The 20,937-nt window shown below is 51.5% G+C and overlaps 5 protein-coding genes across 5 annotated transcripts; 3 read left to right on the top strand and 2 right to left on the bottom strand.

The window, feature by feature from the left end:
- Positions 1-1,923: 1,923 nt before the first annotated feature.
- On the top strand, positions 1,924-6,225 carry BO83DRAFT_402078 (MFS transporter; the record flags this gene model as incomplete). Its single annotated transcript, XM_025533507.1, has 6 exons — positions 1,924-2,353; positions 2,408-2,663; positions 2,726-3,361; positions 4,004-4,069; positions 4,162-4,864; positions 4,915-6,225. The coding sequence occupies 6 exons, from the start codon at positions 1,924-1,926 to the stop codon at positions 6,223-6,225; spliced, it is 3,402 nt and encodes a 1,133-aa protein (XP_025384364.1).
- Positions 6,226-6,669: 444 nt separating this feature from the next.
- Positions 6,670-8,499, bottom strand: BO83DRAFT_368303 (putative DnaJ domain protein). The gene is made up of 2 exons (XM_025529820.1): positions 7,967-8,499; positions 6,670-7,888 (listed from the first exon to the last, which is right to left on the bottom strand). The coding sequence occupies exons 1-2, from the start codon at positions 8,143-8,145 to the stop codon at positions 6,805-6,807; spliced, it is 1,263 nt and encodes a 420-aa protein (XP_025384363.1). The 5' UTR covers positions 8,146-8,499; the 3' UTR covers positions 6,670-6,804.
- Positions 8,500-8,852: 353 nt separating this feature from the next.
- BO83DRAFT_430630 (uncharacterized protein) lies at positions 8,853-11,145 on the bottom strand (the record flags this gene model as incomplete). The annotated part of the gene is made up of 2 exons (XM_025535531.1): positions 8,853-10,663; positions 10,707-11,145. The coding sequence occupies 2 exons, from the start codon at positions 11,143-11,145 to the stop codon at positions 8,853-8,855; spliced, it is 2,250 nt and encodes a 749-aa protein (XP_025384362.1).
- A 3,932-nt stretch (positions 11,146-15,077) lies between these two features.
- On the top strand, positions 15,078-17,928 carry BO83DRAFT_345364 (NAD-dependent malic enzyme). Its single transcript, XM_025528746.1, has 6 exons — positions 15,078-15,609; positions 15,704-15,810; positions 15,873-15,985; positions 16,045-16,123; positions 16,192-16,540; positions 16,595-17,928. The coding sequence occupies exons 1-6, from the start codon at positions 15,335-15,337 to the stop codon at positions 17,664-17,666; spliced, it is 1,995 nt and encodes a 664-aa protein (XP_025384361.1). The 5' UTR covers positions 15,078-15,334; the 3' UTR covers positions 17,667-17,928.
- Positions 17,929-18,788: 860 nt separating this feature from the next.
- BO83DRAFT_381542 (FMN binding oxidoreductase) lies at positions 18,789-20,769 on the top strand. Its single transcript, XM_025532016.1, has 7 exons — positions 18,789-18,912; positions 19,013-19,275; positions 19,329-19,434; positions 19,491-19,910; positions 19,955-19,974; positions 20,018-20,254; positions 20,305-20,769. The coding sequence occupies exons 2-7, from the start codon at positions 19,210-19,212 to the stop codon at positions 20,692-20,694; spliced, it is 1,239 nt and encodes a 412-aa protein (XP_025384360.1). The 5' UTR covers positions 18,789-18,912; positions 19,013-19,209; the 3' UTR covers positions 20,695-20,769.
- Positions 20,770-20,937: the final 168 nt, after the last annotated feature.

Genomic DNA, 20,937 nt, shown 5'->3' with positions numbered 1-20,937 from the left:
CTTGCGCCACATGTGGTGCACCAAACCAGAGCTTCTTTCCTAATCACGGCAACGTCACTGGTGGGCATTATGCCCCCCAGCATACTGTTCCTAGTCAGGGCGCAACTTCAGCCAGTGCGGGTCCTTCGATACAATCGATTCAAAACAGTGATGGTAGTAGCCGCGCCGGAGGCGGTCCAGCGTTTGAAGGTACCTCTGTGGCAAGCACACGTGGCGTACAGCAGCCTTGGACAGCAAGAACCATGGAAGTTCCACTTACACATGCGCATCCATAGCTCTGTGTAGAGTTGGGGCGATCAAAGCTCCCTTTCCCTTTTGCCCCGATTAAAAAGAGCGTCAGATACGTCTCTCCGATATGCATTAACCTTACGGCTCGTGACGAATCGCGGCCACGTCTGCAACCTTGCGGTATGTTGGGTATGTTGCTGCACATCCGATTGGGTGACTGGCATACACCCCTGCAAATCGCCGCTGCAACGCTGTCTCTCAAGGACATATGTACGATGTAGAGTGAGCTCAGACGCTATAGTGCGGAACAATATACCTCGCAGGTTGATACTTGTCGCTGCCCTCCCTTTGGAGACAATTCCTGTTCAATTGACGATCATGTACGAACTCGGGTGTTCATCATCGACAGTGTATGCGGTTTTCTTTACCAGGATGGACTCTATTGCAAATCCGAATACTACCTACCACCTGCATCTTCATCATCCAAATAATCAGCTGGCCTAGTTACAAACACGGCAAATGGGTTCTCTACGTCGATGCTCAGGACCGGCTGAGTCTGGGCCTAAGACATCGGCCGCAGCTTGCAGGGGTCGTTAAGAAGATTTACGGTATTGAACCTTGGCGGTCTCTTTCATTGTGAGTCATGTTCGAAATCAGGCCGATGAGACAGGATCAGGATCGGGATCGGCCTCTTTGGACCAGGTGCAGGAAAGAGTTATCTATGATGTTATCGCGGGTGCGGAAACTTGGGCCGACCAACATTTTTTTTTCGGATGTCCGATTAGCCGGTTTCCAAACCTCCGACAGGGGAGATCCACTTTTGCTACGACTTTTGCCAACTGACTGGCCAACCCGACGCGGAAAGAGGCCGCTGCCACGGCTTGGTTAGTAAAATAACCAATGAGAGCCGTTGGATCTTATCCCTGTGGAGTGGGCCATATGGCAAGAATGCTGGATCTCGGTCGACGGTGCTCGGCGGTGCCTCCGATGATCCCTTATGAAATTGACAGGTTAAAGACTCAGACGACGCTTGCGGCCAACCATTGATAAACCAACACTTCTCGTCCCCTATATTGTGCCGTGCTGTTTTTATCGGTTGTTGCATATATCTCTGTTTTGTGTCTATGGCCTGAAGCCGTACACAATCCCTGTCGACAACACTTAGTTGCTGAGAGATTTCCGATCTGGTCAATATTGGTTCCCCGATTTCTTTACATTCTTCCATCCTTCTTATCTATAATGCCATGCTCGAAACTCCCGCCTTCATAAATCCTATATTGGCATAGACAGAACAGAATGAATCGACAACAGGCTGCGGAAAGAGCCTTGCACGACCAAACTAACATTTTGCCTATCGGGCAATTGCTGGTTGTCTTCACGGGGCTCGCAGTTTCTCTGCTTATCACTTTCGTTGACCAAAATGGTATCAGCGTAACTCTTCCCACAATCGCCCGAGATCTCAACGCCCAGGATACTATCTCATGGGCAGGCACTTCATCCCTTATTGCGAATACCATGTTCACGGTGCTTTATGGCCGGCTGTCTGATATCTTCGGCCGAAAGATAGTCTACTTGTGTGCCTTGGCACTCCTTTGCATTGCCGACCTCTTGTGCGGTCTATCTCAGAATGCTCCAATGTTCTATGTCTTTCGAGGATTGGCTGGTGTAGCTGGTGGCGGTGTCACCTCCCTAACAATGATCATTGTGTCTGATATCGTCACCCTCAGAGACCGGGGCAAATACCAAGGAATTCTGGGTGCGGCCCTGGGGATGGGCAACGTTATCGGGCCGTTCATCGCCGCAGCATTCGTCATGGATTCGACATGGCGAGGTTTCTTCTGGCTCATTTCTCCGCTCTCTGCATGCTCCATTGTTGTGGGCTATTTCCTTATTCCCAATAATGCGCGGAAGGACAGTCTCCGCAAAAATGCCCGCAAGATTGACTATTATGGTATCTTGTCTTCGTCCATTGGAATAATATTCTTGTTGATCCCTATCTCGGGAGGCGGCTCTTACTTCAACTGGGATTCGGCGATGGTGATTAGCATGCTCACCATTGCGGGCTGCGCTTTGATTGCGTTTCTCATAATTGAATGGAAAGTCGCTGTGTTGCCTATGCTTCCAAGTATGTCACCAGTTGAACCTCGATACTTAGAACCGGCTGCTAATCCTTGAGCAGTGGTTTTTTTCAAGAACAGAGTGGTCTGTACCTTGTTCTTGCAGAGTTTCCTTTTTGGAGCTGTGTACCAGTCGTCTCTCTACTACCTGCCGTTGTATTATCAGAACGCTCGGGACTGGTCCCCGATTGTTTCTGCTGCACTAACGGCCCCAATGGTCGCCTGTCAATCAGTGGCCTCTGTCTTGTCCGGCCAGTACATTTCCCGGCGCAAGCGTTACGGAGAGGTGATCTGGGCTGGATTTTTCTTCTGGACGCTGTAAGTGACCCTGCCGGTGTCTTGCTCATCGTTAGATACTTGTAATCTGACATTATATTTAGTGGCGCCGGCTTGATGCTGTTGTTTGACCGCCACACCAGCCCGGGAGCTATTGCTGTCATCGTTGGCATCGCTGGCATAGGCGTTGGAGGTGTCTTCCAACCGACCATGGTCGCTTTTCAGGCGCATTGTACGAAGGCCCAGCGAGCTGTCGTAATCTCGGACCGAAACTTCTTCCGCTGCCTAGGTGGTGCATGTGGTCTGGCTATCTCGGCTGCGATCTTGCAGGCAACGTTGCGATCCAATCTGCCTGTGGGATATAGAGATATTGCTGATTCATCCTATTCGCTCCCGTCGAGGGCAGGTATTCCCGATGCAGATTGGGAGCAGATCCTTGACGCATATGCCAAGGCTTCTCACTCCGTGTTCATCTTCCAAGTCCCGTTGATGGGAGTATGTCTCCTCGCATGTGTCTTTATTCGCGACCGAGGACTGGAGAGGCCCAAAGATCAGTTTGAAATAGAAGAAGAGAAGAGGCAAGAGGAAGAGAAGCGGCGGCAAGAGCAGGCCCAGGAACAGGCCGAGAAGCAGGTTGCAGCCGGGGATACTGAAGCCCAACCGGAGCAGGTTCCTGAATCCCAGGCCAGCGGTGAGATGGAGAGTGCGTCTCGCTCCGAGAAGAAAGTGGAACCAGAGCCGTAAGGTGGTTATGAGATGCAATGAATCTATATATGATACAAGTCCGGCATAGATGGCGTTTAGCGATACAAAAAAGGTCCATTGCGGCGATACGCACCCATTGGTCTATGACATACTCTTCTTGAATATCTCTTTAATAATATTATGGAAATACACATGATAGTGCAGATACAGACGAGTAATCCATATAGAGGAACCCACGCGAAGTGGCTTATCTTTCTCGTACTAAATTTAATTAATGGCTCCAGGCGCTAACTGGCGGGTCGAGCCGAGATCTCTTGGCGAAGACGAGCAGCTTCCCAACTTCTTCCTCCATTTATTCCTGACTCATCTTCTGCTCTTCTACATTTCCGATTATCGAGCGACTTTAACATCTCTTCTTCCGCTTCTTCTGTATCGGGGACAATATGAGATAAACTAGTATGGATATTGCGAGCACTTCGACCCCCACCGGAACCTCTTCTTCACCTTCGCGGGACTACAATCCCCGGAAGCGCGGCAGAACGGCATGCACGCGCTGTAAGACTAGAAAGCAGAAAGTCAGTAGACGGATCCACCTATCCTTCAAGATCAGTCCGGGTTGTAGTTGGCTCCAGCATGTTACTCCGGGGCATCAGTCAATGCTAATGGTTGAGTCTTAGTGTGACAATGACTACCCCGTGTGCTCCAACTGCCAAAAGGCCGGGGCGATATGTGACAAAGCCACCGTACGACAGGAGAATGGCACTCAAAACGAGTGGGACCCCCCTTTTCCCACCTGGCCTGAAACATAATCATTGTGGAGTACTGACAATTGTAGATATACCCGTGCGTTGCAGGATCGCATCGCCTACCTTGAGTCCCAGTTAGAGTCGAAACCCATGAGTAGCCGGGCCAGCAGCCATGTCGCCCATCCAGTTGCTGCACTCCTGTCTCCTCCACATCCGGAGACTCCCAGTAACCCGGCCCCTGGTCTGGATCAAAATGCTGTCGGAGAATTGGTGGGATTCCTTGCACTCAATTCCTCGGAGGCGCCTGCATACGTAGGTTCCAGTTCGGGCCTCTCCTTAGCTACGAATCTTGGGGAAATGGTCCAAGCCACAATATGGAACCAGGCCCTGTCTTCAGCACGAGCAGCGTCATCAGGTAGATCCGGACCTGCAGCGGGACAAGGGTCTACGGGTCTCCCTCCTCAGCCTCCAGGCGAGAGGGCTGGTCATGTCAATGATCGAACGAGACCACCACGAGTGGAGGAGGTGTTGGTGAAAAGCAGCGAGCCTCCTAGCGATGAAATGGGATCCAGGATTCTTCATGCCTATCTCACCCGGATCCATGTTCGCTATCCGTTTCTCGACCGCACGGAGTTGTGGCGACTGCATGAGGCGCGCTGGCGGCTGGCGCAGAAGAAGCGAGAGGAGCTGACCAAGGAGGAACGGGTGGGCATATTCAAGCTGTACCTTGTATATGCCATCGGGGCTACATCGATTCAGTTAAGTGAAACTTACTCGTATACCACTCCTGAGGTATGTTGCTCTTGTGGTGCGGAGATTATCTGTTCTAACCACCTCGCCAGCGATTTTACATGACCGCTTTGCAACAACTACCGAATATGTGCGAAATGCGATCTATAGAAAATATTGAGGCTATGGCCCTGCTGATTGTGTATCACCTTCGCTCCGCATCTGGTCAGGGCATGTGGTACATGGTAGGCCTGGCCATGCGTACCGCTATAGACCTTGGACTGCATCGCAAAGCAAACGAGATCAACATGGATCCCTTCACTGCGCAAATGCGGCGGCGTCTTTTCTGGACTGTATACTACCTAGAACGTGTCGTGTCGATGTCCCTGGGCCGACCATTCAGCATCGCAGACAGACACATCGACCTTCCTTTGCCTGCAGACATTGACGACGATGTCCGCGATCCGGCCTTGCTAGCCGCCCCTCCAGCTCCGACCAGAATCACCACCCTGACATTTGCCATATTCCTCATGCGCCTGCGGCGCATTGACTCCGAAATTCAGCACAAGATCTACCGAGCTGACCGACCACTGCACACTTTACGCTCGAAGATGGACCGACTCTTTCTCCAGCTCGAAGAATGGAAAGAGTCAGCTCTGCGACGTTTCACCGGATCCGACCTAGACTATCCAATGCTGCACTACCACCGAGCCCTACGACTTCTCATCCAGCCATTCCTACCCTCACTCCCTCTTTCCGACCCCTATTATCACATCTGTCTCCGCGCAGCCGGAAACACCTGCCAAACCCACAAGAAGCTACACCAAACCCTCGAATACGGGCACTCCTTCCTAGCTGTCCAGACCATCTTCATGGCTGGCATCACCCTGCTCTACGCCCTATGGACCCACACAAGCGACGTCTGGTCCGTCCAGATGAGCAACGACATCCGCGCCTGCTCGACTGTCCTATTTGTGATGGGCGAGCGCGCCGAATGGGTCAAGAAATACCGCGACGCATTCGAGCTGCTCGTCAACGCCGCAATGGAGAAACTAGAAGGAAGCGATGCATCCAAGAAGGTGGGTATGGCGGAACTGATGACAGCCCAACACAGTAGCAGCGGTGGCATCAATGCAGGAATGTTCAGGGATCATCACAACCTCACCACCACATGCAACAATAACAACAACCCCACCGGCGGCATGGCACCAGATATGAACAACGCAACGGCCAACACTGCAGCCCAGGCTTCTTCCGAACCCACTAGCAGCCAGGACCATGGCGTGCGCATGGCATTGCAGATCGCGCCCTGGATCGATCTGGAAGAAGACAGTCCATTCTGGATGCCTGATTTCGAGACGCTGGAGAGTCTGTCGGGAAATTTATGGGATAGTGGCGATTTGGCCCCGTTTGGGCCTCTCTAGGTGCAGATCTCGGGAAATCAGCCAACGAATCGTTTACTCAAGAGAGTGTCTGTTCATACAGCGAATCATGAGCCTGTATCACCCATACTTGTCTGCATGCAAGGCGCGATCCCTGCATGAATCGGCGATCACGGTAATCCGGTGCTGAATTACCCGTACGCTCGAACGCACAGGAAACGCTCCTGATCTCTTATCGACTGCATCTCTAGGCAACCATCATCGATTGGTAACACAGCAGCTGTTTGCCATCTCAGGGTCTGACAGGACATGGGATCCCTGGTCCGGATGTAAACGGATCACCGCGTCGCAAGGAGAATGGATTTCCCCTCACTTTTCCAGGCAGAACGAGTGTAGGGGTGAAAATGATGATTATACTCAAGTAGAGAACTATTCTTCCCCCATCAAGGGCGTCGGGCGTCAAGGATACCATTTTCGAGATACTCTCTATAGAGAACGTCTAAGATAGCTATCTAAACCACTGAATAAATGTACAAATGTCACGTCCCGTGAAGCGAAGGAAAAGATAGAGAGAGAGAGAGGAAGAGTGAAAGCGAGCAAGAATTAAGCAATCGATATCTATCATAACTCATCCTTCACCGGCGGGGCAGGCATAGGTCTCCCACTATCGCGACCCAAATCAACCCCGTTCTTCTTACGCCACTTCTCCCACAGGGCAAAGAAGTCCTTCTCCATCCCGCTCTCCATCTCATCCGGCAAAATAACCGCATACTCGACATACAAGTTCCCAGGCTCTTCATCCTCATCATCTTTATCATGAAGATGACCATCCGAGTAATGCGGCATACCCTCACCCTTAATCGTCTCCACCGACAACGGTTGCACGACCTCTCCGCGCTTCCTCCCCAAGTGAACCACATGTCCATCCAAATGTGTGATATTGCGCGTCCACTCGCCCATCCACGCCTCGCGTAGCGACAGCGCCTCCTTCCAAAACAGATCCTTGCCCTTGCGACGGAAAAACGTCCCATCCGTACGATGTTCCTCGGCATCGCTTAGCTCCGGCTCCTTCTCCTCCAGAATCAGCACCAAGTCGCCCGCAATCCAGTCGGGACTCTCGTCCGCCTCATTCTCGTATACCAGTCGCATCCCCTTATCCATTCCAGGTTCCACAGTCGCATGCGTCTCGACCTCGCGGCGAACTACCCGGTGGCCGTGGCACACGGGGCACGGCTTCTTGATCATCTTGCCCTGTCCGCCACACTTATCGCAATGCATCTGCACTTGCTGGAACATGCCCGGCGCTAGCTGGTGCTTCTGGATGACCATTCCCCGTCCAGAGCACTTATCGCAGGTGACGACCTCCCGGTCCGCGGACCCGGTACCCTCACATGCATCACAGATCTGCTGCTTCTCAACGCCGAACGAGAAGTCCCGTCCGTTGTAGAAATCCCTGAGCGGTAACCCGACCCGCAGCTCCATGTCCGGTCCTCGGCGATGTCCCGGCGCATGTCCGAAATGGCCTCCGCCGCCGAAGAATCTCGAGAATAGATCGAATGGGTCGTGCGATTGTCGGCCGCCTTGACGGTGCTGTTCGAGGCCTTCGTGGCCGTATTGGTCGTAGATCTTGCGGGTGGAGGATGTGGAGAGCACGTCGTAGGCTTCGGCGATTTCGACGAATTTCTTTTGCGCGGTTTCGTCGCCTCTGTATCGCATCAGATAAATTTAGCAATAGCGCCAAACAGAAGAAAGAAAATTGGGAGAAGGGAGAGGGTAAACGAACGGGTTCTTATCCGGATGGAACTTCTTGCTCAGATGTCTGTAGGCGCGCTTGATGTCCTTCTCCGAGGCGGACTTATCCAGTCCTAGGATCTTGTAGTAGTCTTCTGCGGCGAGGACTAATTGGATGAGACAGATAGTGAGGACCACGAAGAGGGCCACGGTTCGCATGGTGGGGAACATGGTTGCGTCGGTTTGGTTTATTTATTATAATTGGTGATATGGGTTGGTGTGAGCTGCGAAGCGTCGCAGCTCAAGTGGCTGTCTTGTTGTTTGTCGCGAGGGATGTGGTGTCGGCGTGGTTATACTTTAGAGTGTTTGTTATGTTGGAAGTAGTATAGAAGGATGTCGATCGGCCAAGAAGGACGGATGTATGTATGTAGGTAGGTTGAAGGAAAGAGGGACGAGGAAGGTAGAGGGGAGAGGGTCGGATAAAGGTAAAAGGATGGAGGAATGTTTGGTCCCTTGCGGGAGCTGCTCAAGATCAGTCAAGACCTCAAGAAGTAGACGTTGTGTTTGCCAGGTTGTCTGTTATCGCGGACTCGAAGATGGAGGATGTTCGGCCAACCACATAAACCGGTTAGGTGGCCGCAACGCCGGTCGGCTTTACTGTTCGTCCGCGACCGGGTCACGTGGGATCGCACTTTACGGGGAAGGACCAGATAAGAATTCCATAAATTGTATACAATAGTTGCTATCAACGCTCATTGCTAGCTAAAGTAGAGAAATAAACTATGGCAAATTCCCCGCATCCTGACTACGAACCCACCGGCGTCGATCATTCAAGCAACTACGGAATATGCACTTTTATAGCGCGGGGACCTTGACAGTTGATCCAGACCAAAGGGAACAATCGTGACTCGTGATGAAATGGAGAGGACGTCATAGGCTTAACCTCTCGGCACATCGAATACTTCGTTACGCCAGGTTCGTCCCAGCCCCTGACTCTCATCGCCCTCTTCAATGGCCTCAGGGGCACGAGAGGCCTCGTCATGCCAGACTTTAACCAAGCTGCCCGGGGCGTATACACCCTTGAAGACACCGCTACCAGGTGGCTCAAGACCAATACGAGTCTCGACGTCGGTGTCGGGAAGCGATTGCAGCCGTGCCAGCACTGCCCGCACGAAACTTGCCAGGTCCCGAGGGTTGGCAATGCGTGCCGCTCGCAGACGTTCTCGAGCAAAGACCAGCTCTCTGTTGAGCGTGAAAGCAGCCTGAACAATGTTCTCCGCGATCTTCTTTTCCAAGACTCGGCGGACTAGGTGCTTGAGGAAAGGCTTCGTCAACCAGATGAGCCACTTCCACTTGCTGCGGTGGACTTTATAGTCCAGCTTGTGGATCCGCACACGGACACCGCGCAGAGTGAAGATGTGTTCCAGCCGCTCTCTTCCAACCTCTATGTCCAGGGAGATGTCAATACCGCGCTTATCCAGGTAGAAACTGGCAATTCCCTCATCTTTGAGGCCAAATAGAAGCGCTGAATGGGTCCGCATCCAATATCCGAACTCCTGAGCACTAATATTTAGTCCACATACTGTTGCCGTAAATGTGGTTTTGAGATCAGTGGCGGTTTTCTTGGAATGCTTCTTCACGATGTCGATGTCATTGCGCGTTGTAACATGCATCCGGTATGGCAAAAATGAGGAATAATTGACGGTTTTACCAGGTTCTAGGATGAGGCTCTCCAGTAGTAGATCGACCTCTGGTGCAGAAATCTCCAGCCGCGGGATTGGTATGTATTGAATAGTGCGGAGAACTAGGGGAAAGAAGACTTCGATCAGGTCGGTGGGTAATTGGCCTTCGCGGCTATTGTAGCCGTCCCAAGCATCCTTGTATAGCTTGTTGGTCGCATCGAAGAGTTTAGACACGGCTTTGTCTTGCGGAACCGTCCGCAGAGCCCGTCTTGCTTGTGCCAGGAATGCATCCACATCCTGACGGATACTGGATCCTGTCTCGATTTGCTTTGACTTTTCTTTGAGCTCATCGATCTTCTCTTCGGCCGAATCGAAGAATTTTGGATCAGTCAACATCTCTTCGACCAAGGAACCTGTCTCAGAGACGAATTTTTCAAACTCTGGATCTTTGTTCGAGTGCTGCATTACAGCTTTGAAACGCTGCTCCAGGGTTTTCCATTCCTGAGCATCGCCAAACGACTGAATCAATAACCAGAAGTGTTCCATTGCCTCCTTGAGGTCCTTATTGACATCGACTTCCTCTTCTGCTGTTGTGACGACATCCGAAGCCGCACTTGCATACGCTTTTGCATATCGCCCCAGCAGTTGGCCTAATGTGGCAACCGAATCTGTATAGTCAGAACGGTCCCGAAGGTTCATCACGGTCTTCTTTAACCGATAGAGCAAGGCGTCTTTTTCCTGTCCGGCTAGGTGTTCTTTGGCACTGTGAACTGCATCTTTTCCGGTGCGAGCAACACCATTGCCTGCGACCTTCGCTACAGTAGCTGCCTCTTCACGTAATTCTTCGTTTCCTGCAGAACGGCCCTCGTCGGCGCCTGCCCCTTGAATAGCATCTACATCTTCTTGAGAAGGTTTAAGCTCCTTTCCTATCTGCTGCGATGTCTTGGACAACGAGAATGCCGTATCGGAAAAGATCTGGCGGCCGACGGTCGACAGATCATCAACGAAGAGCCGGAAGTCCGCGTTGGTCAGGAGTAGGCTTCCCACAGTGCGCAGGCTATCATATGCTGGATCACTATTGTTAGCTCATTACTCTATGCCCTGTGGTACCCACAGCCTGGTGCATGAACAGAAAAGAACGGAAGTCGGTACCCGCTTTCGTATCCGCCCTTGCCTTGGTTTGATTGGCTCGCTGCTGTATCTTGTTGGGGTCGATGGACGCTCTGGAGCGTGAGAGGTGCCACAAGAACTCCTGGAGCTTATCATCACCATTCTTCTCTTGCAAGAGCTCGATGAACACTTGGATCCAGAGGCGGCAGTCGCGGACAATCTGACGGCCGACGGTGCCAACATCGTGGGTATGAGGGGAAAGGACATCGGAAGCCAACAAGGTGCGCAGATTGATGATGGTTTGTTCAGTAGACGGCATGTACCCATCCGAAAGGGCACGGATCATCTGGTATGTGTGTAATTTTTGATGCAGGCGACGCTGGAGGGTCGTGTCCTCCCGGTAGCGAGGGAGGAGGGGCTCTGTCTCTCCTTGCGGCATGATGAAGGATGCCTGGCGTACCAGGATGACTTGCCAAAACACAAAGCTAGGTACTACCTGATGGAAATTGATGAAGATGGAGATGGTAAATGCACACAATGAACAGACGGGAGATGATGAGTATCTGCAAACCTGGCCGAGCAAACAATGGGGAATGGAAGCAGGAAAAGAGGGGAAACCGGCAGCTGGTTAGCTGATTGCAAAGCTTCCCGGTTGTTGTTGCATGTCTCGATCACGGGCCTGCGCCTAATCACCATTGCGTCACCGCTACTGGCCGGGTTCGGCCGCAGTCAGGTGACACGCCGGCATTGTCCTATCATCGCGATAGCCTTATTATCTCCCAATAATCATTGCTTCTGCTTCTTCCAGTCTAGATGTAATCAGGTAATAGCTGGATCATCCCAGACGGAGCATCATATATGCCATTCTGCCCTGTACAACTGCAACGGTCCGGATGGCTGACTGCGAGATTCGATAACGGCTCACTGATAGATACACCATCGCATGATATCCTTATCTCAAGACTCGACATTCTTTTGTAAACCACGCAAGGCCTGTGTGATCTCAAAGCTGTAGCAGATGGTGTAATGCAATGAAACGCTGGCACCGCAGTCCTTCAAAACGACGTAAGGGCGAACGAGATCTCTGTTGCCTGAATAGCCTGTACAAGGACCGATAACATGGAGGTATGACTGTTACATACACCTGCAAGGTTAGCAACGATGGCCGCGGAGTATTGCATGCTTTCCGAAGTCCTGTCCGATGAGTCAAGTATGGCCAGAGTGCCACCACGCCGATTTTATGTCAAACAGGTTGACCGCTGTGGGATACGATGGATCCAAAACCAGGAAAGCATCGTCACACATATTGACGACTAAGCCAACAGTAAATAGCTCTCAGATTCCAGTGTGTATGACCTGTATCACACACTTCATGGGCTAGAGTCACCCAGCTTCAATCTTTCTCTCATCAGGCGTTCAATGCGGGAGGTGCTTGAAGCATCTGAGGTATAAGCCGCGGCTAAACCGCTGAATCCAAGGAATGGAAGGATCAGCACCAGTCAAGCTTTGTGATCCATGCAGCTCGGGTCCGGGGCTGGTCGAGGAACTGCTGAAGTGGGTAACCCGGTCAAAACCTGCATGGTTGCGTGGATGGATGCGCGGGATGAGGTACAAACTTCAGCCACCGTGTCAAAAGTGAGGGATAAATTGGACATAAGAAAAATCGCTCGAACGGGCATCAGGGTCCAATGGCTTAAGAAATCGCTCAGGACAGCCCACGCTATCCTAATTAGATGAGTTGGAGATCAACAAGAATTAGTAGTAGCTCACACGCGACTACAACAGTAGTAAGTAGTATATCGGCAAGAGCACCAATGGGAGTGGAGTCTGTAACCGAATTCTATACTTTTGACTAGGGAGGATATACTTAGCACTAACAGTGCACAACAATCATAATTCCATAGTAATTGATCACTAGCTCAGAACTAGACACGTTTAGCTTCCACGATAATTTCTCACTTGACAATTAATAATGAGATGAGCCTCGACCTCGTAAGCTGGTCGTGTGCAGGAGACGAAATTTTGCGTGCTTCCGACGGAGACAGCACGGTTCACACTTACACTACTAATTATACTACTCTCCACTGCGAGAGAGCAAGTCGAGCAGGAGAGGACCAATCATGAGGGAAGGGTTACTGCCTCAGATATTATTCACTGGAAGCTACGGAAGATTTTCGCAGTTTCGCAGGAGGCGACTCCATCGGATGCTCCATCGGTCGGGACCGATCGGCGAGGCGCAAGGCCGTTTGAAGTTTCAGACTTTTTATTATTGGGCAGCCAGGACCGCGGAATTTGGAGTCAAAATTGGAGACACGACAATAAAAGATTTTTTTTTTCTTTTTCTTTTCTTTTTTTGCCTGAACCTTTATTCGCGCATTTCTGATCGGCGCAGTCAGGTAATGCGCAATGTGTTTCGAAGGGTAGTCTGGGATGGGGGCGACGAGCTTCCTTTTTGCATTGCGTCTGCACCACGGAGTATTCCGGGTACGATTCACCCTTGCTAGGAATACTCCGTGGTGGATTGGATCAACACACACACCGGGCAATACGAGTCAATGTCGGGTGACAAGCCAACAAGTTTGAGGACAAGTTTGAGGGATTTTATGAGCTTTGGGAAGATTTGAAGATATTCGTATATGTGTGTATATCTAACAATCGGCCGACAAGACACGAAACACAGATGCGATACTAGTACAGACACATACTGATTTGGTGTATGTGTGTGTGCGTATGTGTGTGTAAGTGTGTGTTCTGGTGCTGGCTTTTTGCAGCCGCTGACAAGACCCGAACTCGGCCATTGTCCGGGCCGCGTTGCTGCGGGGAATGTTAGCGGGACTATTTTAGACTAATGGCTGGCACAGCATGAATAACATCCGGTCCAGAATCCTTCCTGGTTCAGTTAGATCGTCTGGAGACTTGGGGCCTGGCAGTTAGCTTAGGCAACTAAGCTGGCTTAGTGGGCGTAGTTTAGCCTGTTTCTCTGCCACATGAGACCCGATCCACCTCAACCACCATGGCTGGACCCTTTGCTCTTGTTGGCTTAGCGTCTGCTGCGTGATTCCGATGTCCACGACTCTACGCTGAATTCTGACTAAATCGGGTCCACCATCCGACCAGCAGAAAGAATGGGAATCGGGTTTGCCATCTCGGAAATCGGGGCCCGTAAGACAGTATACAGTATAGGGTATAGACCTCCGTCGTAGGGCGGACGGCGATAAGAAGTGATGTCCTGGACTTAAGAGATCAGTCCACCGTAAGCAGGATATAATTGTTGACAGATATCACATTCTTTTGGAATTGATTAACCCCTTTACCCCCCCCATGCTAGTTTCTACACTGGTAGATCTCATACTTTCGGGCGCTCGGAGTATAATTGTACACAGTAAGCCAGTAGTTGCAGAGGGATTACCCGAAGTGCATCTGGATGAGCCAGAAGACTGACAAGTACCCCGTACAATCCAGACTGATGATGCTAGTGACTCGATCAGCTCTCTCAACTCACACCTACAATTCGTACTTTATGCATCCCCAACAATACGCATGGATTGTCAGGAATCCTGTTTGGTTATGGTATAATTCTGGTATAGGTCTGTAATTATTATCCAACAAACAATTCATAGAGCAAGAGGGATCCATATCTAGAACCATCTATTACCGAAACAAGGGGGAATTTCCGTTGTAAGTATGTCAGCTGCCACCACATCCCAACGGGAAAGAGACTTTAGAAAAAAAAAAAAAAATAGAGAGAAAAAAGAAAAAAGAAGAAGGTCCCTCTTTCCCCCCACTCGGACTTTGGAAAGGGAAAGAAAATGTGTATTCCGTAGGAAGTAAATGAGTAAGTGAGTGAGTGATTGTGTGTAAACGAAAACCAAAAAATTAGGAATAGAAACAAAAATACCAACAACAGCAAGAGGAGTACAGCAACAATACCCAAAAACATGGCATAAACACAATAAACACCTCAAATCGAACAGGTCGTGTGTGAGTTGTGTGTTGTGTTTTCGCTGTACTCGGTACTACAACGTAGCCGTCGTCCTGGAACGAGAAATACCTCAACTTTTCTCCTCATTATCTTCTTTCTCTTTCCCACCCCCCAAACACCGAAATTCAACATTTGGAAGGTCCAAGCCCCTCACGGGATTTGTCAATCTATTGCGCCTTTATTCAAAATTTCTTCTTTCACATTAAAAAAAAAAACCATGAATTGAAGCTGAATCAAAAGGACCAAAAACAATCTGTGCGTCTCAAATGTTTTTTCAATTTTTCTCCGCATTTGTCGGATTCGGAGCGAGCTCCCGTTTAGTTTACTCCACACCCGTCCCAATCTGACCCAATCTGACCCGTTCAATTTCCACCTTTCTCCCTCCCAAGCTTCGCCTTTTTTTCATAATTCCCACCACAGAGTGTCTGTGACCAGCGACCCAGTCGAAACGGTTCGCTGCCATGCAACCATTGTACCCCGATACCCACCGTACCGGTCCCGGTCATCCTGAGTGGTCCCTTGCATCCCGATTCTTCCCGATTGCTGTCATCCCTAATCAATCCACGGCCCTGGTTCATAGTCTTGACGACGACCTCGTTAGAAGATCACGACCGGTGTTGAGACACTTGCTTGGTTGAACTTCGGCATGCGGTGGGTTCTTACTCAGGGGGGTTCAATGCGACTAGCCCAGGGAATACATAAAATCAGACTGCCACCAGTCGTCTCCTCGCCTCAGTTGATCCTCTCCTCCACTGCCATCAGCTCTGCTGCCTCCTTCAATCTCCCCTCTTCTTCTGATATCGTTGGTGTTCGTTCCAAGAGTATCCTGGCCGTGACTCAGCCTTCCACCATGGCTCGATTTCCCGCTCAGCAAAGCCGTCCCGTCCACGCGACCTCCTTGGTGAACCATGCGGCACCTGTGTAAGTACCGTCTTTTGCCTCCCGTCTTCGACGGCATTATCACATTTTCACTTCTGCCATCCTAGTTACTGACAATGCCTTCCTCTACGTCTAGTGATGCCAACTATGACACTGCCAACCCTGCCTACATTCGCAAGTATCTCCGCACCTACGGCTTGACGCCCCCGCGTGCGGAGTCATACGAGACCCAGAAGACTCGCTGTGCGTATATCCGTAGATGAGGAATGCTGGTCGGATGGGGTTGGAAGCTAATGGCGTTGCAGGCCTCGCTCAATTGGCTCTCAAGCAGACCCCCATCGACAAGTTCCTCTACCTCAGCACTCTCCGTAAGAACAATGTTCACCTGTTCTACCGTCTGGTCACGGACCACTTGAGGGTAAGCCTGCAGCTGCAGAACCACTTTCTTGTAAGCCAATGAGCTAACACCACACTAAGGAATTGACTCCCCTCATCTACACTCCCGTCGTTGGAGAAGCCTGCCAGAGATGGTCTGAGATCTACCAGCAGCCCGAAGGTGTGTGGCGAATCCCTGTCTAGCGTGCTTATCACGGGCTGAATCGGCCGCTAACCATGCACGTCTAGGTATGTACCTGAGCTGGGAGGATCGCGGCAACCTGGCCGCTGTCATTGCCAACTGGCCCCAGCCCAACGTCGAAATCACATGTATCACCGATGGTTCCCGGATTCTCGGTCTGGGTGACCTTGGCATCAACGGCATGGGTATTCCCATTGGTAAGCTGGCTCTGTACACTGCCTGCGCGGGTATTCGCCCCGAGGCCACCCTGCCCTTGACTCTCGATCTGGGCACCAGCAACAAGGCTTTCCGGGAAGACCCGTTGTACATGGGCAGCCGCCGCGACAAGGTGACTCCCGAGGAGGAGCGTGAATTCTTGGATGAGCTGATGGCTGCTCTGACCGAGCGCTGGCCTGGGTAAGTGGCTCATGCATGATCGACCCGACTGGATTTGTTGCTTACGCGTTGCAGTATTGTGATCCAATTCGAGGACTTCAAGAACCCCTTCCCTGCTCTGGAGCGTTACCGTGACAACTACACGTGCTTCAACGATGACATCCAGGGTACTGGTGCTGTCATCCTCGGTGGTGTTATCAACGCTGTCAAGCGCTCTGGCCTTCCTTGCAAGGACCAGCGCGCCGTCTTCTTCGGTGCTGGTAGCGCCGGTGTCGGTGTTGCTAAGCAGATTGTTGACTTCTTCGTCCGCGAGGGCATGACCGAGGATGAGGCCCGCGCGTGCTTCTACCTGGTCGACACCAAGGGTCTTGTCACTGCTGATCGTGGTGACAAGCTCGCTGATCACAAGGTCTACTTTGCCCGTACGGACAACAACGGCCTGCAGCTGAAGACCCTGGAAGATGTTGTTGACCATGTGAAGCCCACCATCCTGATGGGTCTTTCTACCATCGGTGGTGTCTTCACCCCCGAGCTCCTGCGCAAGATGGCTGAGTGGAACACTGCCCCCATTGTCTTCCCTCTGTCCAACCCCTCTCACAAGTCCGAATGTGACTACGAGAGCGCCGTCACCAACACCGATGGCCGCGTGCTGTTTGCCTCTGGTTCTCCTTTCCCCCCCATGTCATACACCAACACTGCTGGCGAGACCCGCACCTACTACCCCGGCCAGGGCAACAACATGTATGTCTTCCCTGGTATTGGTCTAGGTACCATCCTCTCCAAGTCAGTCAAGGTCACCGACAGCATGATCTACGCCTCGGGTGAGGCCCTCTCCAAGGCTCTCCTTCCCGAGGAGATTGAGCGTGGCCTTCTCTACCCCGACTTGACCCGCATCCGTGAGGTCTCTGTCGTTGTGGCCCGCAACGTCATCCGGGCGGCACAGGAGGCCAAGGTCGACCGCGAAACCGCCCTGCGCAGCATGAGCGACGAGGACCTGGATGCCTGGATCAAGGCCCGCATGTACAACCCTCACACCGAGGTCTTGGCCTTGGAGCGGGAGGTTGGCTCTATCCTGGCTAGCCTGGGACCCAGCGCCTTTTCCCTGGAGGCTCTGACTGAGGAGGCCGAGAAGAACTCTAAGCTGTGAGCTTAATTTCTTTGCTTAGCTTTCCGGCATCTCATTCTTAAAATACTGGCTTTGTTCTGTTTTCGAGCGCTTTTTGTTTCCCGGATCCTGCTTGGAAGGATGCGCTTTTGTATACCCCCATTCTTTCACGGATTCTGACCCCTCTTAATGACGATTCTGTTGTCGGATACCACCGATGTCGGACTAGTTTTGGTTAGCATAGATGCTGGTCTTGTGATGGATAAAACGGATGATTCAATGATCAGATCTTTTTTTCGGGCTATAGTTTTGCCTTTTCGTGGAATCCCGCTAGACGGAACTCGTAGCTTCCTTCATCTTCCGACATCCCCCTTGTAGTTATTACAGTGGATATCTGTCTACCCCATGATTCCGAATCGACCCGTTAGCATTCTTTTGTGCGAGGTTTTAGTTTCCGAATCGGGCATGGATACCCCTGCACCTGCAGTCAGCGTCATGTGATGGAGGGATTCATCGCCGTGCGGGGAAGGACAACGACATCTGCCAGTGAGTGAGTCACCTCCTCGCTGCTTCACATGTTAGTTGTCCTGCTGTTGCTGATCACTCCAATTTAATCTATTCTATTCAGACAGAGTCTAGCCACACCCAGACGAGTGATGGTCAGGCTGTCCTGCGGCCAGACCGTGATATATGACCAGGATGCATCAACCTAGGCAACCTGGGTCACTGGCATGTGTAAGTGGGGATAAGATGACAGACTCACCCCAGACGCAGGGTCTTCTCCATCACGGACCGTACAGATAAGCTTCTGCAAGCTAAGCAATAGAGCTGCAGCTCGTGCAGGCCCTGTTAGATCGGCGATGGATTCCGCCCGTCACCCTCCCCCCCCCGTCCGATCGGTTCCACTGGGCTGAAGTCGGTAATTGGCCAGGGGTGAAGCTATAGCTCGATTTGACTCGAAAAGGCCCTGTCACAGCTGTCAAATGGTGGTTCCACGGACGGATTACCCTGCATTGTCCGAGTGGTCGGGAGGTTGCATCCCGATGTCCGGCTATCTTGACCGTGGATATCCGGTCGTCCGAGGTTTCACGCGGGGGACCATTTTCCCTCCGATTTTACCCCAACTGCGGATTTCGTCCCTCATTAAGCTTGGATGACTGATACTTTCTGATTAGCTCAGAATTGGGGTCAGACTGAGAGGATAGTGCTGTTTCATCTTGACTTATGATCTCTTCTATAAGCACGGACCGACTCGGCAATAATGGGAGTCGGCTCGTCTATCTGGGTGGTAATTAGGTCCCATACCAGCTCCAACTCACTGATCATTTTTACTCACTTTAATTTGACACAAGTAGATGATGCTCTTCACATGCTTATAGTTATTATAGTTGCCGGAACCGATAAGCATCTGCAGAAATCTTGGCTCGATGCTAACGGCTATCCCCACATTGCGCCATGAACAAACCTCCACGTGGATTCTGGCCTCGGCTGCTTTTTCGGGCCGCCGGTGACTTATCCCGGGCAACCCCCAGTTTTTCAGGGTCGCATTCAGCTTTTCCTTTTCTGTCACCGGCACACACACATTATGGCGTCCTTGCATGATCCCGTTAAGCTTCCCTGCGGGCTGGTCTTTCCGAACCGCCTAGCTAAGGTGGGTGGCTCAATTTCCCGGAAGCTTAATCATGATTTGTCTGACTCGCTCAGGCTGCGATGGCCGAGGCACTGGCCGGCTCAGGCAATGAGCCAACTCCAACGTTGCTGAAGGCATACGACCAATGGGGACAAGGAGGTTGGGGGGCTCTCCTTACAGGTAGCGACCCACTGTCGACACACATAGTGCGCTTCTAACTGCAATATGATCATTAGGAAATGTCCAGGTGGATGTGGACCATCTCGGAAACCCTTGGGATCCTGCCTTGCATGCTGAGTACACAGGAAAAGAAGGCAACGAGGCTCTAGTTGCACGCTGGAGCCAGTACGCCAAGACGTGCCAGCAGCATGGCACCCCGTGTATCGTACAGGCCTGCCATCCTGGCCGACAAACGCCCCGGGCTGCAGGCCGCAGAGGTGTCTTGGCTCCGTCAATTGCACCTAGTGCAATTCCTCTTGACATGGGTGAGGGCTTGGTGCAGCGCCTGCTCACCTGGCTCGTTTTTTCGCCACCCCGAGAAATGACTCAGCTTGATATCGACCGAGTCACTCGTCAATTTGTGGACACGGCCCGTCTGATGGCCGACAGCGGATTCTCCGGAATCGAGCTGCATGGCGCGCACGGTTACTTGATTGGTATGTCACTGCACTCCTGCTACTGGTCGTAAGCTAATTGACAGACCAATTCTTGAACGCCAAGGTAGTTACACCCAGTATCCGAAAGATCTAAGCTGACTGAAAAGTCCAACAAACGCACCGATGAATATGGCGGGACGGCAGAGAAGAGAGCCAAATTTGTGGTCGACATGATCCACGCGATCCGCGAGGTGGTGCCGCCGACTTTTGCTATCGGCATCAAGCTCAACTCTGCTGACCACAGCTCTTCGACGTTTGAAGACACGATGACACAGATCGGACTTCTCATTGAAGCAGGCATTGACTTTCTGGAAGTCAGCGGCGGCAGCTACGAGAACCCCACGGTCAGCACACGTTAATTGTTCATACTCATGTTCAGACTGACATGTCTTAGATGATGGGACCCGAGAAACGCCCGAGCACTGTTGCTCGGGAGGCCTTCTTCATCGAATTTGCCGCCGAAACTCGCAAGCGCTTCCCGGATCTTGTGCTTATGCTGACTGGCGGTTTCCGGACCCGTGCTGGCGCCATGTCTGCTTTGCAGCAGAATGCGTGCGACGTGGTGGGAATCGGACGCCCGGCTGCGATTGAGCCGAGACTGCCCTTGATTCTGATGGACGAGAGCGTTTCGGATGAGGAAGCGCAGTTGGTGCTGAACCGGGTTCCGATGCCGTTCCTTGCACGGTTGCTTCCACTGAAGGGAATTGGAGCTGGATTGGAGAGCTCCTTCTATGCGAAGCAGATTAAGCGGATTGCGATGGGATTGAAGACATTTCTCCCGTAGTGCTGCTGTGTCGAAGGATGAGACTGTACATGTATAACAGAGACACTAGAATTATATAGATAGAATACATATTACAGAATATAAACAGAATGGTGGTATAGACGATAGACTATCAAAATCAAGGCTAATTGTATCATCGTTGTCCCCAACTGGTTCACATTGTACCAAGATAACTAAACTAGCACATTGCTTTGCACACCAAGTGAATAATCATATTTTGATTATGACATGCTCTACACGAGA

The sequence above is a fragment of the Aspergillus eucalypticola genome (genome assembly GCF_003184535.1).
Source record: "Aspergillus eucalypticola CBS 122712 chromosome Unknown BO83scaffold_28, whole genome shotgun sequence".
NCBI lineage: Eukaryota > Fungi > Ascomycota > Eurotiomycetes > Eurotiales > Aspergillaceae > Aspergillus > Aspergillus eucalypticola.
Note: the sequence above shows the minus strand (reverse complement) of the source record. Positions and strands in the feature narration are given on the sequence as shown.

Bases quoted from the DNA above. Each gene is read 5' to 3' on its own strand.
- BO83DRAFT_368303 (XM_025529820.1), bottom strand. From the start codon at position 8,145: ATGTTCCCCACCATGCGAACCGTGGCCCTCTTCGTGGTCCTCACTATC. The intron at 7,889-7,966 runs GTTCGTTTACCC...GATGCGATACAG, and splicing joins TTCCATCCGGATAAGAACCC to AGGCGACGAAACCGCGCAAA.
- BO83DRAFT_345364 (XM_025528746.1), top strand. From the start codon at position 15,335: ATGCGGTGGGTTCTTACTCAGGGGGGTTCAATGCGACTAGCCCAGGGA. The intron at 16,124-16,191 runs GTGTGTGGCGAA...ATGCACGTCTAG, and splicing joins GATCTACCAGCAGCCCGAAG to GTATGTACCTGAGCTGGGAG. The intron at 16,541-16,594 runs GTAAGTGGCTCA...TACGCGTTGCAG, and splicing joins CTGACCGAGCGCTGGCCTGG to TATTGTGATCCAATTCGAGG.
- BO83DRAFT_381542 (XM_025532016.1), top strand. From the start codon at position 19,210: ATGGCGTCCTTGCATGATCCCGTTAAGCTTCCCTGCGGGCTGGTCTTT. The intron at 19,435-19,490 runs GTAGCGACCCAC...TATGATCATTAG, and splicing joins TTGGGGGGCTCTCCTTACAG to GAAATGTCCAGGTGGATGTG. The intron at 19,975-20,017 runs GTAGTTACACCC...CTGACTGAAAAG, and splicing joins ACCAATTCTTGAACGCCAAG to TCCAACAAACGCACCGATGA.